Source organism: Pithys albifrons, chromosome 18 (assembly GCF_047495875.1).
Source record: "Pithys albifrons albifrons isolate INPA30051 chromosome 18, PitAlb_v1, whole genome shotgun sequence".
NCBI lineage: Eukaryota > Metazoa > Chordata > Aves > Passeriformes > Thamnophilidae > Pithys > Pithys albifrons.
In genome coordinates, this window is record NC_092475.1 from 2,712,555 (window position 1) to 2,730,997 (window position 18,443).

General features: G+C 49.7%; 1 protein-coding gene across 7 annotated transcripts in view; it reads left to right on the forward strand.

Annotated features, from left to right (window-relative positions):
• The first annotated feature begins 9,610 nt into the window (after positions 1-9,610).
• The window catches only part of MYT1 (myelin transcription factor 1), a 62,846-nt gene continuing 54,013 nt past the window's right edge, over positions 9,611-18,443 (forward strand). For 4 of the 7 annotated variants that reach the window (XR_011699345.1, XM_071573023.1, XM_071573024.1 and 1 more), the window contains exon 1: positions 9,611-9,686. Coding sequence is in view for 3 of the 7 variants with exons in the window: in XM_071573023.1 (XP_071429124.1) it covers positions 9,662-9,686 (25 nt within the window). In the remaining 4 variants the exon portion in view is untranslated. Of the gene's footprint in view, positions 9,687-13,736; positions 13,915-13,943; positions 14,480-15,884; positions 15,896-18,443 lie in introns of those variants that run through there. The other 3 variants (XM_071573027.1, XM_071573026.1, XM_071573028.1) reach the window with 3 other exon arrangements.

An 18,443-nucleotide genomic window follows, 5' to 3' on the forward strand; every position in this document is an offset into this window, starting at 1 on the left:
TGCAGAATAGTTGAGAAATTAATAGGAATGAATTAGCTGCAAATTTCTCATCTTTTTGTTTTCCTGGACTGGGTAATGCCTCATGGAGACCTGAACCTAATCAGGCCTTTAAGTTTTCATCCTAGAAAAAGATTTGGCCAACAAACAAACAAAAAATCCTTATGCAAACAGAATTTCAGCTCCTGTTTAACTCTTATTTAGAAGAAATATAACTTCCTTTAAAGAAATTTTGAACCTTTATATCTCCTTAGGTAAATCCTTGTCAGAAATGTCCCAGGAACTGATGTTCACAGTAAGAAGCAGTATCTACTCCAAATGAAAGGAAAGGTAAATATCTTCACAGAGAGACTGATGCTGCCAACTCCAGCTGATCCTCTGTGAAAGCTCAGCCTGGAGTCAGCAGCCAGCCTAGACCTTTGCCTTAAGCACATGCATTCAATTATTTAACAAGGAAAATGGGCTCCTGTAACTAATAAAATACCCCATGTAGCCCCTTAATCCCACTCTAACATCTTTAAAACAGTGCCAACACAGGTGAGGCCTCTGGGAGAGGAAAGCTAAATACTGCTCTCTGCCTCATGGCTTGCTTTCAAACCTGCATTTCACTCCATCTCTGTTGTTCAGAATTAATGTTGCAGGGAGAGTGGCTGAGAGCTTTTCTAGGAAAGCATGGCAAACTCCCAGCTCCAGCAGGAACCAGCCTACCACTGTGCAGATCTGCTGTAACATGGGTAATTCATCCTGGATGGCAAAGGCTGGGCTGGTTTGGTTTTTCTTTTTTTTTTTTTTTTTGGAATGCTCAGCTTTTAGCAACATGAGAAAACCAACTCATGGGTGAAAGCTCTCAGAGCAAATCTTTCTGCCTCATTTTTCAGGTTTTAAGAGATAAAGCCCAGCAGGTGGGAAGGAAGAGATGGAACAGGGCAGTTTTTCACTCTTCCATAAGTGAATTCTTGGTTGCAGTGTCTCCAGCTCCTGGTGTGGGGTCTGACGTAACAAGACAGGAGAGTCCAAAACCTTCCCTGTGTATTTGTGTGATTCACTGGGCTGACACTGGGAATGGATTTTGCTCTCCAAGGCTCAGCTGGTGGTGGTGGGGGGGGTTGAGGAGCTCAGGCTCTGATCCAGCATATCAACCATCACTGACTGATCCCTTTTACTGCAGACTCTGACAAGAGGTATGAAATTATCATTAAAGATTCCCCCCAGAAAGGCTCTAAGCCACTTTCTATCAGGTTTACACTGTGCTGGGAGGAGTGAGGCAATGAGCTTCTGCCTTCACACCCTGTCCTCTAATTCTGCAGCTGATGGAGCTGGCTGGGGCTAAAGGGGTGGCATGGTGGGAAAACTGTGCTGTGAACCAGGTCTGGGCAAGTCTGGGAGATCAGCAGGTACCAATCTTCTGGCTTCAGTCTGGTACAACTCAGCTCTCAATTTTGATCCCATTAGCAAGAGTTACAAAAAAAAAATAGGCATTAAGTTTAACATTTCATGATTAATAAAATAACATTTAGATTGCTTGTAGTGAAGAAGCACTGGGTTAAAAGCCTAGGAAAATTTGGGGCAGGCTACAGCTATAAATGTACCGAGCATCCTTCCTGGTGTCTATTTCACACTCGGCCTCGTTATCCTGCGTATTTTCTATTTTTGTTTTCTTTAATGGGTTTCAGCCGTGATATTTTTAAGAGCGCTGTTCTGTGTGTAGCAGCTGCCACTGCCACGCTCTCAGCCTGGTTGCCATGGCTGATACACAGGGCTTGTGCCAGAATTTTGTTGGTCAACAAGTCACCGTCAGCGCTGTTGGGCAGCGTGTTTCCATAGCTCTCCGTGCAGAGGGGCATCCTCAGGTGATGTGATGCTGAATCTCCTTCTTAAAGGACTCAGCCTAAACACACTGGTAGGTTTGTAGCCTTTAATGTGACTATTTAGCACCCGAACAGCTGAACTCTTTCCAAATTAGCGGGAAAAGCAAGTGAGACAATTTTTAACACAGCGCTGGTGGAGCAGCTCATTTGTGCTAATCAAAAGAGAGCGATCAGCTTGAAAATGTCCCCTCAATATAATTCATGGACTTCAAAAATAAGTTTCTTCAGATGCAGGTGCCTTGAGAACATCACTTTTTAACTCATTTGAAGTAGTGAATTCCTCTCGCTGGACTTAATTAGAGACAGGTATTAACACAAATTGAAGAAGAAGAAGGTCTTAGAAGAAAAGTGATTTTATTAGGAAAGAACTGTAGGGTGCTTTAATTAATGCCAGAACAACTGTCCTTAAACTGTTTCTCCCTTATGAGCAGATTATCCCAGCAAAGGCTAAGAGGGCATGGAAAACAAGGAGCAAGCTCTGTTCAGGGATTCTGGTCCCCGTCTGCAGCAGCATCACAAGACACCATGGAGCATTTGTCTGGCCCTCCCTTGGATCGCAGCATTTTTCTGTTTTCTTACAATGTCGACTCATCCCAGTTTGTTTCTAAGTGAATTGCTTTTTGTTCATGTTGCATATTCCCTAAACAGTCGTATTAGTGGTGGCAGCATGTCATTTTGATGGTGTTATGACAGTATGACGACAAACTGGTATTAACATAACATTTCTTTTTAAATCTTGTCTGGAAACATATTGTTCTCCCTTGCCAGTGCTTCCTTGTTTCTCTCACCCTTTACCATGGTTCTGGGTTGTCTTTTTTGGTTTAACTCAGTTGTTGCAAATGGGCTGATACACAGCCATGTATGGAGGCATTTCACTGATCCTTCAGGTGATGGGACCAAGGGAGAGAAGAACAAACTTGTTTGCCCAAGGCTGTTCAGAAGCCTTTCCTGTGGGAAAGCCCCAAGCCCACGTTTTCCTGGCTGACATCCTCCTTTCTCTTATGCTTCACCTTGCTCAGATTTATTTAGATTGATGAAGTTTAGGTTTCAAGATCCCCATTGAATTATTTATGTTTCTTCTACATTTCCTTCTGCAACCTCAATTAAAAGGTGGACTCTGATGTCCCCTAAATTGTGTTTAATTTAAGTCGGTCTTAAATTCAGAGAACTGCACTAGGAACTGCCAGGGAGCCCCAGGACTGGAGGCTCAGCCTCCCTATGTACCTGAACCAGAAAAACCTGGGGGAATCTTCCCCCAGCCCCTTCACCTCCTCAGAGGGGTGGGATTGATCCGGTCCAGGCTGGCTTGGAGTATTTCTGGCTGCAGGATTTTCCTGGCTCTCAATCCATTAGTGATGAAGGGAGGATGGGAGGGGGTCCTGTGAAATGGGAAAGTTCTCTGACAGCCCACTAATGGGGGTGAAACACCTATTTTCTCTCCAACAGCCTGTGGATGAGCACAGACAGTGTCCCCATCACCCTGGACATCTGCACTCCACAGCTCCTCCTGCCCCTTGACCCCAGGCCCTTCCTCACAGCAAACCTTTGCTCAGGTTTGATTTTTGCATATTTGTTTTCCCATCCCTCCTTCTGCTCCCTGACCTGACAAGTGCTCCTTTTAGCAGAGTATTAATTATCATGGCAGTGCTGGGACTAGTAATTATCCCTCCCTTGTGCTTTCTGGGCTTCCCAGCACGGCTTGCAATGAGGACAGGGTGAAACGGCTCAGCTGGCAAGGGGCTCGTGCTGTGTGTCTCAGAGCTGTGGTTGTTTTCCTGTGCCAGAGAACAGGGAATGCAGGGATGATGAGGAGGAAAAGGAGCAAATCATCTTTTTGGAGTCAGTGAGGAATGGGAGAACTCAGCTTGCAGCCTTTAACCAAAGTGTTTTCTCCCCAGTGGCTCCCAGAGTTTATAATGGAGAAGAAAATAGGAGTAACCATAATCTGTCCATCAGGAGAGGGAGGATCCCAGGAGGACTGAGAGGTTGATAATGTTTGCCAGTGCTTGAAAACTCCCTTGTAACAAGAGGCATGGGGGGCGGGGGAATCAGAATAAAGACAGAGAGGGGTCACAGGGAGATTTCAAGAATGTGGACACACCTGCATGTTCATCTGAGGATATTGGAATGGGGCAACTGCAGCAGGCTTTGCTTTTTTGGGGATCACTCACATTCCTCACAGGGCTCTTGTGGGCTAACCAGGCACATGCACAGCAGCACCTGTTTAATTCTTGTATTAACTACCATGCTCGTGCCTGGTTTTCAAGGTCTGTCCAAAATAACTCATAATAGGGCATTGCATTTCACTGATCATTTTAAATTAAACCCCCTGCATTTAACTCTACCCCTCACACCATTAACACAGTAATTCTTGCTTTACTTTGATGCCAAAATTCCATGGTGACTGGCTAGCCAGGGCTGATGCCTCAAAATGTTCATCCTTTCAGCACTGCCCTGACCAATGGGACCTGCCCTGGGAGGCTGTGGCCATGCTGAGTCCAGTGAGGAGGCACCACCTGGGATGGCAGAGCTGGAGAGCACCAAGGTGGGAGCCCAGGTACTTTCCCAGGTACGATGCTTTGCCACTGCCAGAAATGCAACAGCTCTCTGACATGAAAAGAGTAAAAAATAAATAAATAACCACCCCCACTCCTCTCTGGCCAAAACTGTGATTTTTTTCTTCTGCAACATGACAACACCGTGCTAGCGAAAATTGCCTTTCATTACAGCAGGGAGGGGAAAGGGAGATAAAAATGAAATAAGCCACGCTTTCCTTCCCTTTATGTCCTTTTTGTGAACCTGTAAAGATTCTTTCTGTCTTCCCCCCCAGTTTCCTGCAGCACTGAAAAGTTTTATTAGAATTTATTGTGTACTTTGTCTAGGAATTTAAGGATCTCAAGCAAACAGGCCCAGCCTGGAAAGCACAGCTAATAGATGTAGTAAGAGGCAGGGTGTTCTCTGACCACCTTTTATTTGAAAGAGAGAAGCCAGGTGTCTGTGGGAAATTGGATGAACACCCTTTCCCATGATGACCCTAAAAAAATCAGTGCCAGGAAATGAAATCTAGATCTACCTCTGAGTGAAAACCTGCCCACTGGGGTATTTTTTCCCTCAGTATTAAGGATTAATTATAGCAACAGAACTGGGATGCTGAAGTCCTAAGTTAGAAAGCAACAACCTACCCTGGCTACTGCTCTGTCTCATGCCCAGTGTTGGGACAAATCTCACGTGGGACACCTGAGGCCATGTGTGTGTGCACTGAACTCACCAGCTGCCAAAGGACATTCCTACATGCAGCATCTTGGAGGTTGTGGGATCAAACCCTGTAGAATTTCCCTGTGGTGGTTCAGAGCACAGGTTGACTTTGGCAGGTAAGACTTTGAGGACACTTATTCCACAGGGATAGACTGTGCAGGTAAATTCCCACCCATGCTGGAAACCTTGTCCCTGGGGAATTAGACAGAGAGGTTTGCTCATCATTAAGGGGAGCAGACAAAAACTTGGCCACCAAGGTGGTGATCAACCCTGCAGACAGAGTTAGCCTGAGAAATTTCATCCTCAAACTTACAAGCATTGCAGTTCGGCCTCTGTAGCAAGGGAATGTTGAGCATCTCATGTTGTACAGTGGAGCCAGATGGGGTTTTGGTGTCAGGGTTAAGAAAGATGATACTTGGCTCTCAGCTCTGCCAGTTTAACGTCAGTCAAATCCCTGCCCATTTTGAATAAGATGGAAGAAGATTCAGTGCATCAGCTCCTGAAGGTGAGCAGCTCAACTTTGCATGTGCTTGGAGAAGTGAAGCAGCTGCACCAAACCAAGTTGCTGAGAGTGCCAGCAGGGCTTCAGCCTCCTCTTCCTCCTCCTTCATTGCTGGTTTGGGGCAGCCATCGATAACAGGCAGTCTACACTGGCTGTCATTTTTTTGGCTGCTCCCTCTCCACCTCAGCAAAGAGAGTCCAAACCTGGAATCACCATGTGCCTCAATTTCCCCATCTGTTAAATCAGGATAACAGAAATCAGAACCAGACAGAAAAGGGCTTTCTCAATAAGAGTGATCAGCATCCCAGAGTTGGGCAGGTCCCCTAGCTGGGCTTCCCCCACCCCCAGTGGCTCTGCTGATTTTGGGCACATGTTCATCCTTCCTGCATGCCAGATAAGGAACTGGCTCAGGAAACTGCATCCAGCCTCCATCTCATCTGAAGGCAGATTGCTCACGGGCGGAGGAAATCTCCTGGAGAGTGAACCTTGTCAGCAAAAATGCAAATATTTGGAGACAAAGTGTTCATTACAGCAGAACTTGATTTCAGGGTCAACCCTTTTTGCAGCAAATTGTTAGCCAGCTAAAATGTTTATTGTCACCACACTCTGGCAGTTTTGACAGTACCTATCAAGTTGAGCTTGACAATATCTGCATACGCTTCTCCGGCTTTCCCTCACGCAGCCATGAGAGGGATTTAAGATAGAAGAAAACAGTCAACAGATAATTGGAACTATCCTCTTCTTTGTGGAGAAGCCAGGGCTGCCATAAACTAGACTAGCTGTTTAAGAGAAGGAAAGTGAGGCACAGGCTGTTGGTAAGACAGACAGTGGTGGGTACACAAAGAAAACTGTTGATGATTTTATTTTTTTTTATGAAGAACTGCACAAATAGAACAATAAACTCCCCCCAGTCTGCCAGTGCATCACCAGAAACCAAACTGCAAAGGGACAGTATTTACTTTGGTCTTTTCATGTGTGAGCCACATGGCTTCCCAGGCCCCTTGGAAAGGAACCATCCAGATATCAGTGGAGTTTCTGGGATTCTTCTCGGTTCCCATTAGTGTTCTCTTCTGCTGCCTTTAATGCCTGCACGGGACTGAGGTCAGTGGCACCCAGGAAGAGCATCACGCTGCTGGCAAGCTCAGAGCCCAAAGGGAGTGAGGTCCCTGCACTGTGCTCCAAGACCTGGAGATGGAGCAAATCAGGGCCAACTCTGCCTCACTGGTGAACGGGGGAAAGGGGAGGCAGCAGCAGGAATTTTGGGGAAAACAAGAACCAGGGTGAGATGCTGATGAAAACAACAAGGAGTGGACAAGGCAGCTGCATCCATAAGGCCACTAATAAAATTTTGGGGCTCCCTTTGCTCGACAAAAGCAGCTTCTGCCTCAAGGAAGGACTCTTTTTTCTCTGCTTTTTGCTCCTCCATGTCTTTACCTTTCCCCCCAGCTAATGCTCAGGGAAGGTGAGCCAGTCTGGATCCACTGTGAAAGGGTTTTGATTCCTTGCTTGCTGGAGCTGAGTGAAGGCTGTTTCATCTCAACAGGCTGCTCCCAACACCCCTTAATTTGAGATCTCCTGCGTGCAGGAAGCAATGGAGTTGAGTGACCTTGCTGAATCCCAGCCACTGCAGCTGCCGGAGAACAGGGGAGGAAAAGAAAAGAGGGGAGGAGGAAGAGGCACTTTGCTGTCTCCCATTAAAGCCCCAAGAGGCTGAAGATGAGAGAGCGGAAGTTTCAAATTGCCAGAACATAATTCTGAAAGTCATTTTCCAAGCACAGAGCTCTCTGCAATGTCACCTCTCATCTTCCAAGGTGGGGATTGAAGGGACAATAAAGCACAGAATATTCTGCAAAGACAGAACTGCTAATTCAAAGATGGAAGAGGTGCCATTCCCCAAATAGGCTGTCTCACACCCCTTTCTGCTGGGAGAGCTGTGCAGTCAGGTGCAGCCGCATAGGGGTCCCAGCCACGGCTCCTTTCCTGAGCCTTATCCAGCCTGGATGCATGAACCAATTAAGTGTGGCTTATCCTGGTCCTTCTAAGAGTGAGGATCTCAAAAAAAAAGCCCATCTGTTTAGTAGTTAGATTATAAATTTGACTCAAACTCCTGACCTTCAATTCAAACCAATAACAAGGATAATGATTATTGCTATCATTATTTTCTTAGACCTCCCTGAGAGCAGCAGAAGACCATGATGGATGTGGGGAAGAAAAGGTGCACTTCAATAGTCACACACCCCTTTCCTAACCCAGCAAAGCTGTTCCCCCTCTCTGCTCTCTCTTTCAGCTCTCTGTATGCAAAGAAATATGGATTAAGGAGTTAGATGTATTCAACAAAGAGTTTGGCCCAGGATTTGGCCCCAAAGAGTGAATTTCTCTCTTTTTTTTTGCATGCTTTTCCAACCTTTATTCCAACTGCATCCCCCATTATATTTATAAACTAAAAAATATTCAAATACACAGGCATGCCCTGCTGAGATAAATTGGTATCAATCCTCCTTCAGTTAATATCAGCTTTGTCCCATTCTTCTTATTGCTGGTGCTGCCTGTCCCTCCAAGCACAGAATTTCCCCCTTCCCTTTTCCAAAATTACTGGAGCCAGCACTGGGCCAGACTTGCTTTCTTTCTGCAAACATGCTCATTTGCCCACCCAGATGAGGGTGCTGAGTTTTTACACTGACAATCATTTTTTGTCAGGCAATCCCTCCTCTCTCCCACTTTCAGATATGGCACTTTTCCTTCTCTGCAGGCCAGGGCTGGTCCATGGAAAATGCTGGCCTTGTTTTAGCCTGGAGTGATGAGCAGAGAGCAGGTGGTCACACTACCTAGAGATGGCACTTTGTCCTCTAAGCCAACAGAGTAACAAAGTTCAGTGCTATCCCTGGTTATTTGTATTAATATGATGATGATTATGATTATGATTTTTTTTCCTGGTAACTATTTCCTTGGTTTTCCATCTGGGAGGCCAATGAGAGTACTGCTTGCTGGCCTGTATCCAGTTTTCTCCAGCTGGGATCCGTTCAGTCCAATGTTGCCATCTGTCCTTTGAGGCAGGAGGACATCCTCTTCCATTTTGGATCTCTCCCAGAACAAATTCTCCCTTTCCCTTCTCCAGTGTATCCTGGACTCCACCAAAGCATTCAACAAGCTCTCTGTGGCCACCATTAGACTCATGCATTTCTAAACCTGGGCATGCTGGAGTCCAGTGACTGGACTGCTGAGTGCCCATAGTGCTGCCAGCCTGTGGGTTGCCCGCAGGACTGTGCCATGTGTCCCTATCCACAGGGTGAGCTGAGAGGGCTGCACTCCACCTGCAGATAATGTATCTTCTGGGGTCTGCCTTTTATAATGGAGGTGGATTTACATGGGCAGATAGTGATAGGACAAGAAGGAACACCTTTAAACTAATAGAGGTGAGATTTAGATCAGATGTTTGGAAGAAGTTCTTCCCTGGAAGGGTGGTGAGGCACTGGTGCAGGTTGCCCAGAGAAGCTGTGGATGTCCCATTCCTGGTGGTGTTAAAGGCCAGGTTGGATGGAACTTGGGAGTGACCTGGTCAAGTGAAAGGTTTCCCTGCCCCACAGCAGGGGAGTTCGAATAAAATGGTCTTGAAGGTTGCTTCCAACCCAGTCTGGACTGGAGTCCATGACTGTAGTCCCTGAGGATGCTTTGCCCCCACCCACCCTTCCACTGGGATGTGCATGTCATCACTTCATCCCTCTCCTAATTACAGGCAGGAGGGAAGCGCGGAGCCCCCGCCCGCTGGGGAGGACGGGTCCCCTTCCCCAGCTCCCCCCACCTCCCAGCCCGGAGGGGGCAGTGAAGGAGGGTGCGCGCCCCCGGGGCGGGGGCGGGGGGGACCGGATTGGCCGCCGAGTGCGCTGCGGGGATTTTGCGGCGCGGCCCCATTGGCCGCCACCGCCCATAAGTTTTTGCTCCGGATGGGAACTTTTCCCAGGGATGATGGAGTAACCCCGGGCAACTCTGCGCCCGCTCCCCCAGCCGCCCCGGGCCAGGCAGCCACCGCCACCCGGCAAGGATGAAGCTCTGCGGGACTTTCCTCGGTTCGTAGCCGTTCGCCGGCGGATGGGAGGGGTGGGGTGTGAGCGTAGGGAGGGTGTTCCTTAGTGTGTCTACGCCGTTTCTCCTCGAAAACACTTGAGTTGCTTAATTCTGCTTAAGTCACGCCTTGGCAAAGGGGCTTGGTTGCCGGCAGGAGGGAGGATCGCGGACCCACAAATTACCCCGTCCTTCGTTGTCTTGTTTGCCTTCCCTTTGTCGTGGTAGAGTTTGCCGAGTATATTTCGGAGCGCAAGTTTTCCGTGTTTGCGTTTAGCAAGCGAGGTGCGGGTGTCACCTCCCACCCCTCCTCGCTTGGTTCCGGGCTCAGGTGAGGGGGGTTTGCGGCCCCCGGTGCTGCCGCTCCGAGGCACCGGCGGGGCTTTGTCCGCGCTGCCGAGGGTTGCACCTAATTACAAAGGACGAGGAGCGAAGGGGAGGGGGGTGAGAAGAAAATCCTGTTTTCTGCGGCTTCTGCTCACAGTTCTGCTGGGGAAGGGGGTGGGGGTGGTGGTTGGTTTGATTTGGCTTTGTGGCTTTTCCCCCGCTCTTGCACATTGTTGGATGATAAAGGGGCGAGGGGGATGTTATTTAAATAAAAAGTTAGTTGGTGCTGCTTCATCCTGTGTGTGTGTTTCAGTGCCTGCATTAGCTGAGGCACAAAGGAGGAAGTTTTGGGACAATGTGAGGTGCCTTTTGCAAAAGATGGTGATTGCTCCAATTGTTGTTCTTCAGGGAGAAAGGAGCTGTAGGTCTGGGTTAGACAAAGGCATTGCCTCTTCGGGAAGGAACCGCCCAAATCGGGGAGAAGGGGCGCTCTGGAGAGCGAGCAAAGGGTTATTAAAAGTTTTTTTGTGCCTGTGCATGTTGTTCCATCTGCCAGGGGCCTGTAGTGGGCAGGTTTCTCCGCAACCCTTCAGCTGTTCCACGTACAATATTAATGCTGGCCATTTCTATTCGGCATACAACAGCACTAATTGTAGTCTGAGGCATTAAGGCAGCCAGCCCATCTGCATAGAAGCTTTCAGAAAGAAACAAGGAAAAAAAAATCTTTCACCCCCAGCTGGTAACCGGAGAAGTTGGTGCCAATTACAAATGCATAAAGTTTGAGATGTAATTTTCTTTGAAACAGACTTAAAGAAGTCAATAGAACTGAGCGCGGTGGGTTTGTGTCTGTGTTTACACAGACAAATGGAGTTTTATTTTAAATCATTTCAAACTTGAAGAGCATGATCTGAAAATAAGAGCATAGTAAGATTTTTCAAAGTGGCAGGGAAGGGAATTTACTTGTAAAAATCCCCTCTGGGTTTGGCTGTGCAGGCAGGGACCCTCGGAGCCCCTCAACACCCTGAAGATGAAAATACAGGAACATTTATTTTATACCTCTCTGCTGCAGAGCTCCCTTTAGGGAAGCAACAGCTCTTTCAGACCTGGAAACACACGATAATTATCTCCTCTCTGAAAACAGATGTAAAGTGACTCTGAAGAGACTGAGGGGGGACTGGGGGGAAAGACCATAAGGGAGGGGAAAAAAAAGGTTGAAAAATGCTTTAGAAAGGTCGAAACTGCGCTACAGTGGGAGCGGGCGGAGCTGTCCGTGGTGCTGACCCATCGCCGCGCTGGAGCCCACGCGTGGCCTCGCGTTCCCCTGCGGGCTCCCCCAGCGTGGGGTGAGCGGGTGTTGGCCTGAGACGAAGGTTTGCAGGGGGTAGGGAGGGGTTTGGGGGGTTGCGAGATGGGAATTTCTGCCGCTGCTGAAGTTGATGGTGATGAGAAACTCCAGGGAAGGTGCCTCTTTTTTGCAGTGTTTGGGGAAATTTTGGGAGGTTTGGATGGCAGAGGAAAGAGAGGGAAGTCTGGCGAGTTTGGGAACAAAGAAAAGCCAAACACCCTCTTGCAAGCCAGAGCTTAGTAGAGTGGTATCAAAGCTGTCAGCCGCCTTAGGGCTTCTAGGTGCGTTGCATGTTAATAAATGCAACAACAGCAATAATAAAATTCATCTCTTAACGCTTGGAGAGGCACATGTGTGTGCTCATATCCGTGCAGTGTGCGTGTGCACCAATCTATGTGGAAGCACATACAAGTAAACACACTTCCCTCCTGCCTTCCAGCCGATCTATTGTGCTTTTGTTTCTCAAGTTTTAGCATTACGTCTCTAAATGAAATAACGGGGGAGAGGAGCAGGCAGCATTGTGAGCACAGAGGAGCGGAGTCCACCCAGCCCTCCCTTTGATTCTATCGCGGGTGCAGAACAATGGAGATGCAGTGTAGCACCAGGCCTGCTGCCTGCAGATAAGAGTTTAATAGAATTTCTGAATGCCAAAGGTTTAGGATGTAAAATATCCCTGTCTTCATGGTGTGTCCAAAGGAGATAGAAAACAGCTTTTCAGGAGTACTCTCTGCTGAATATCTCCTTTATGTTAATGGTTTAGGAGCACATCAGGCTGGCAAGCCATGGAAATGGGCATGGTAAGAATCTCCAAAGCAACCTCGACAGCTCAAAATTAGTATTTCTGTCACTCACTCCTCAATAAAATGCCTAAGATGGGAAGTCAAATCACTCCTGCCACGGGCCCTGTAAGGTCAGCAGTGCCCACTCAAGCCTGTGCTGCCAGGCAGGTGTCTGGCTTTGGGCAGCTGATGAGGCTGTTCCTGCTCCTGCCTGCACCTAAATTGACCAGCTGGAGCTGGAGTTTCCCACACGAAAGTGCATTCCCAACAGGATTCAGCTTTCCTTGCCAGGCTCTACCTCTGCTCACTCAGCTCTCTAAGGACTCCTGGGGTTTCTGTATATTTGTGGGCTCCCGCATTTTTTTGGAAGTCTTCATTAAGATGACAGTAAAGCCTTAATTGCCTTGGTGATGCTGGGGATGGCACGAGGGGAATGGGAAAAGTGCCCCCACCCACACGCCCTGTGGGGCTGTAGCCTGCCTGTGTTTCCCATCGCTATCTCCCAGAAGTTGCAATCTAAGTGCTAATGCTCCGGTCTGTGCGGGAGCAGGGATGGGATGTGCTAATGCCCTTCCTACCACACAGTGCCGGGGTCTCTCCCCAGAGCCTCCCTCCCTCCAGCTCGGAGATGACATTCTCCTCCCGGGGTGGCTACATCTTCACCAAACAAGCATTTTCAAGGAAAAATGATGCTTACTCCTGGAAAGTGTGACTCTTTCTCGGAGGACAAGATGCATAATGCAGGAACATGCACTTTTCTCACTTATCTACACTCTCCAAACTATTTTAATCACTGTTTTCTTTTAGAACTTTCCCTTATGTTCTTCCCATCACAAAGTCCAGAATGTAACCACCTGAGCCATGATCGCTCCTTCCCGGAGTGAGACGTTGTCTGCTGGGAATGCGTTGTGTCATTATTATTTTTTTAGGGGGAGGAAAAAAAATAAAATATTTATACACCTTTTAAGCACTCAGTTTTGAATATGTATATCAGCTAATACACAACACTTCCAGGTTCATAGAGGCGATAAATTTCCTAGTCTGTTCTTTATGGTGATAGGTCATCTTCCTAACCACCAATAAATATTGTAAAGTACTTTCGCTGGAGCTGTGCTAACCCAGGGCATCTGTCACTCGCTGCTTGCTGCTATTAGGAATTATTGGGCCGTACCACGCTTCGGGATGCGCGGGGGGGACACGGCACGGCGCTTGTCGCACTCGCCGTCCTTTTGTGTTGCTGCTATCAAAGGAGCCCCGAGCCTCGTGCATATTAATTATGAATCAGCTCGGGTAAAATCATTCACCTTCTGCTGGGTCTTGGGGAGGGGGGAGCGCGAGGAGAGAGGGGCTGGCAGTGCTGGGAGAGCCCCAACTCTCTGTGCACTCAAGGCAGCAGCTCCATCTCTCTCGCTCGCTCTCTTTGATGCTATACTGTAAATTTATTTCACCTCAGAGAGTAAACAGATATATTGCAACCCCAAGGGTTCATGGGTAGTGTATTTACAAAGGGAAGGCGCAGCAAGCCCCCTCTGTGCCATTTCCATTAATGAGAGCGGTCATTAAGTAAATGAGACATTGCCTTTAGCAGGCTTAAGAGTTCACACACTAAGGAGTATCAGATATTTAATTGAAACCAACAACCCGTCTTACACGCGTGTTACTGGTCTAGGGAAGTGGGCTGCCCTCCAAGAACTCTCCCCCCACAACCTCCCCCATGCAAATTTCATGATTGGTTTCCGTGATGTCATTTTGTAAAGGGGCAGACAATAGCTGTGGGGAAAGGTAAGTCAATATTATGTTCTTTCGCTGACAAAGGCAGATAATGCTGGCTTTTTTTCTTTTCTTTTTTTTTCCCCTCTTCTTTTTTTTTTTCCTTCCCCTCCCCTTCCCTTGGATTGAGACAGAGGGGAAAGGCTTTCGGAGCACACAGTTGATGTAAACAGACGCAGGCGTTTCGCCTTTACAGCACGAAGGCTGGGTTGTTGTTTTGAAAATTGCACTGGAGAACCGAGGGGATTTTTATGATGATCATCATGCTCCTAGGTCCATCTTTGCTCGCTCACTCTCTCGCCGGATGCGAGACGCTAGTGGACATGTTATGCTTCTGACTGAAGAGAGGTTGAGTAAGATGAGAAAGGAGGAAATATATTAAAAAAAAAAAAAGGCACAACGTCGCATTCAGCCGGGAAACTTTCTGAATATTTTTGGAAGAGGATGCTTGCCGGGTTTGTGAACCGCGAGATCGGTGGATGTTTATCCGGAGGGAGGTGTTAGCAGAAGACGCTCCCGGGCGCCGGGAGGAGTTTGCGCCGGCGGCGGCGGCCCCGCGGCCGCGGAGCTCTCGGAGGTGCTGACGGCCGGGCGCGCCCGCGGCGCGGGACTGGGGCTCCGCGCGTCCCTCCCCGGGCTCCCCGCACACCCCCAGCCCCCTTCCTGCAAAAACTCCAACCCAAGTCCGCAGCTCCGCACTCCTGGGGCGTTGGGGAGCTCCGCGGACCCCTCGTTTGGGGACGCGGGCGCGGAGGGCTGGGGGGTGCCCTCTCTGCTCACAGGCGGCTGCTCGCTCCTGGCACTGCCAGACTTTATTTTTTTCTCCTTTTTTCCCCCCCCTTTCCCCTGCACCCTCTTCTTTCAAAATATTGCTTACTTTAGAGTTCTCTATTTATAGCAGCGAGGCACAAGGGAAGTGTGCCATGTTTGTGGATTTCTCTCTACGTTGACCACGGCAGAAATCTGTGTGTTCTTATTTTTAGCTTGCTCGGAAGAGGCTTTGCTTGGCTAATCTCTTTATCAATTTTAGCAAAGTTTGTTGCTGCTGTTGTTTCGTGGGTAATTTAGGGAGGGAGCGAGGGGCAGGGGGCTGGTGCCTGAGGATGTGCTTGCGCCGCGATCGACCCCGGCGAGTTAGGCTGAGTTTGGGGCGCAGTTTGCCGGCGGGTAGGACCGACCCTCTTCGGGGAGGCGGCCACAAAAGGGGGGCTCAGCACCCTCCAAGGCTTTCCCATACAAAGGGGCAGGTCGTGGAGATCAGCCCTCTGGGAGTAGGAGGCTTGGGGCATGCCAGCCTCACCGGAGCCGGGCAGGGGAGGGGGCAGGCTGCCCTCTGCCCCCTCCCCGGGCCGGCTGGGCAGGGGTGCGAGGGCAGCCGCTCTTCTGCTGCTATTGTTGACACCCCTCGTTCCGAGCAGCCGCTGAAGACAAGTGCAAAATGCCCCAGCTAAAGCCTCGTCATCGCCCTGCCCCTACTTTTAGTTATTTTTCTTTATTTCCCCCTCTCTCTCGTTGGCTCATCTGCTGTTATTATCAGCCTTTTCCATATGGCCACTTTAATTAATGGCAGACAAAAGGGAGTTTGGAGCGGGGGGAGGAGGAATCTAGGAATTAGAGTTTATAGTTGGTTTGTCTCTCTCTGATGCTGTCATAGAAACCAGAAGCAAAGATGCCGCCTTTCCACTTCTTTGTATGATCCTGTTTATTGTTCCCGAGCGGCGCAGATTGGAGCAGGCGCGTGTTGTAAAGCACAAACCAGCGCCGGCTGCTGCGGCCGGGAAACCTGGGTACAACTTGTCCCCTTTGGCTCCTTCAAAACTGCCTGCCCTCCCCTTCCTCTCCTGTCTCGAGAAGAGCAAGGAAAACTTGGGTTTCCTTTTTTATTCCTTTATCTTTTTTTTTTCTCAAGTGTTGTTGTGGTTCCGTGGGATCCCCTCCGCATAAAGAGTAGGAAAACTCCAGAAAGTTGGGGTTTTCTCTTCCAAGAAAGCAGGTGGGAGTTGCTCCCTGTGTCCTGGCGGAGTTGGGGTCCGTGCAGCCCGGAGAGGCAGGTCCGGCTCTGTCCCGAGGTGCAGTTACAGAGGCAGTACCGTCCCGTCGGGAGGGAGCGGCCGCGGTCGAGGGTGGCGACATCCCGGGTGTGCCGTCGCGGAGGGGACTGAGCGGACAGTCCTGCTTGCCCCCTGCTCAGTCCCCAGGAAGGGGCCATGAATCCTCACCCCATTCCCCCGCAGGGTCACCGCCAGCCCGCGGCAACTCTCAGGAGGAGGGGGAGCAGCGGGGACATTGTAGGAAAGCCAGAAATTCAGCCCCCCACTTCCAGGAACCTCTGCAAAGGGGACTCTCGGGGCTTGGCCCGGCTGCAGGAACGTCCCGCTGCAGGACGGTACTTAAAGTATTGCCAAGGGCGGCTTTGGGACGGGGATGCCTCATCCGCTTTGGGCAAATCCGGGGCTGGAAGTGGGCCAGAACCCCTTCCACTGAAGAGCCCAAACCTCCCCTTTTCTTTGCCCACCTCCACTCCCCTTCGAACCGATGTACTCCGTGTCTGGGCCCTTTGCCTCGGGAATCAGTCTTGTCCCTCCAGGGCAGGTGCGACACGGAGCAGAGGAAGAGCAGCCCGATGGTTGTGGCGGCTGCCTCCCCACATCCCCCGGCTCTTGTTTTAGAGAGCTGGGCTATACCCGTGTATTGCCCCGGGCTGGGGTGCGGGCAAGGCGGGGGGGCGCAACGAGCCCAGGTGCCCTCCAGCCGGTGACTCGCCCAGCGGGCCGGGACTGTCCCCAACAACTCGGAGCCCCAAACTGGGAGCTGGGGATGGGCAGGGGCAGGCGAAGCCCGGGATCCTCCTCTCCTCCGCCCCGTCCCGCAGAGCGCCGGGAACCGGAGCGGGGCGGCCGTGGTTCCCGGCAGTCAGATGATGATGATGAGGGCAGGGCTGACTTCGCAAGACGTAGTTCGGCGTCAGAGCAGCTGCCATTTTAGCTGACAATGCTAAACTTCCCCTATCCTCCCGCCCCGGAAGGCTCGGGTTTGGGGTGCTGCCTCCGAACTTGGTTTCTGGATGGGACGCGCTGCTCTTCTTGGGCTTTGGAGGGAGCGGTGCACCCTAAGTCAGCAATACACACGGAACAGGCTGAATGACACAGCTTTAGAGCTCAGGAACATAAACTTCTCTCTCCCTGAAATCCCACCATAGTTTTGCATCAGGGCTTGAGGAGGGCAGGTGAGGTTATACTCCCGAATCCCCAAAATCAATGCAAAATGGTCTCTAGCTCCGGTAAGGGGTAGAGCTCTTCTTTTAGCACCCTCGAGGTGGGGGCTTGTTTTTTAAGGGATGCTGCCACCCCATTCGAAACTTTGGGGGGACCCTCTGCCCCCCGAGAGCAGAGCAAGGAAGGGGAAGCGGCAGGTTTACAGTAAAGGCTGGAGCGACGGCTGGGCTGGGCTTCCCAGAAGACATGAAGTGAGGCGTGGGAAGGGGAGGGAGAGGCGGGGAAGCATCGCCCTACCGCTGGGAAGTCAGAAGTGAGAGTTTAATGGCAAAGTGCGGGACAGGACCCGCTCTCCCCTTCACTTTGTGTGTGTATGTCAGTTTGTAAATGGAAGGGCTTATTTTTGCAGTTGTAAATTGTGCAGTTTAGTTGCTAGAACTCTTCCCTTAATAACAAAAGGCATCTCCTGTTACCCCTTTATAGCTGTTCCTCTTTCTCATACATGGGAGCTGAGCATGGAGGATCCACACTGCAAAAACTTTCAGAGCTGGGAATACACCACTGTGTGTTTCTTTTCTTCCTCCAGCAAATCCCCTCTCTGGGTTATTTGCTGTGCAGATGTTGTTGGCTCCCTGCCTGTGTATGCTGACACACAGGAGGGAGGCTGAGGTGGTCCCAGACTCCAGGTTTATTTGGCTTTTGGGGATCCAGCCCTAGAGCAGTGGTGTGAAAGGGATTATCAGTCTGGGATTAATTGCCATACAGCCTCTCGGTCCATGTATTTCTGGAGCTTTGACAGGGCAGAAGTTGTTGTCAGGAAACCTTTCTTTCTACCTTTCCCCCCACCTCTTCTGCTTTTTTTCCTGGGTTTTACTGGTTTCTACATAGAATAACTCCACCACCTGTGTTCATATGATGGTGTCCCTGAGTGTGTGGTGCAGAGTCCACTCGTGTCTCTGACATCTTTAAAGATGGATTGTGTGAAACTTCCCATTGTAAAACATTCTGTATCACTTCTGAGGCTGTTTACCTTTGTAAAGCAGAAATCTGATCCATACCCCAGTCCTTAGAGAGGAGAACCATTGTGTGAATAGAAAAGTGGGGTGAAAAGCACAGGCTGTGAAAAGTTTCTGGGGTGAAGAAATGCCTCAAAACACCTCAGCTTCCCTGAGCTGCTTTCCCACAATATCTTGCATGGGAAGGAGGTGGTTTCTGCCCTGGGAATAGCTGGAGGTGGGTGCTGAGGTGAAGACACCTCAGGGGCACGAACATGTGTGGCACATGTATGTTTAAAGACAGTAGATGTTAAACCCCACCAAAATGGAA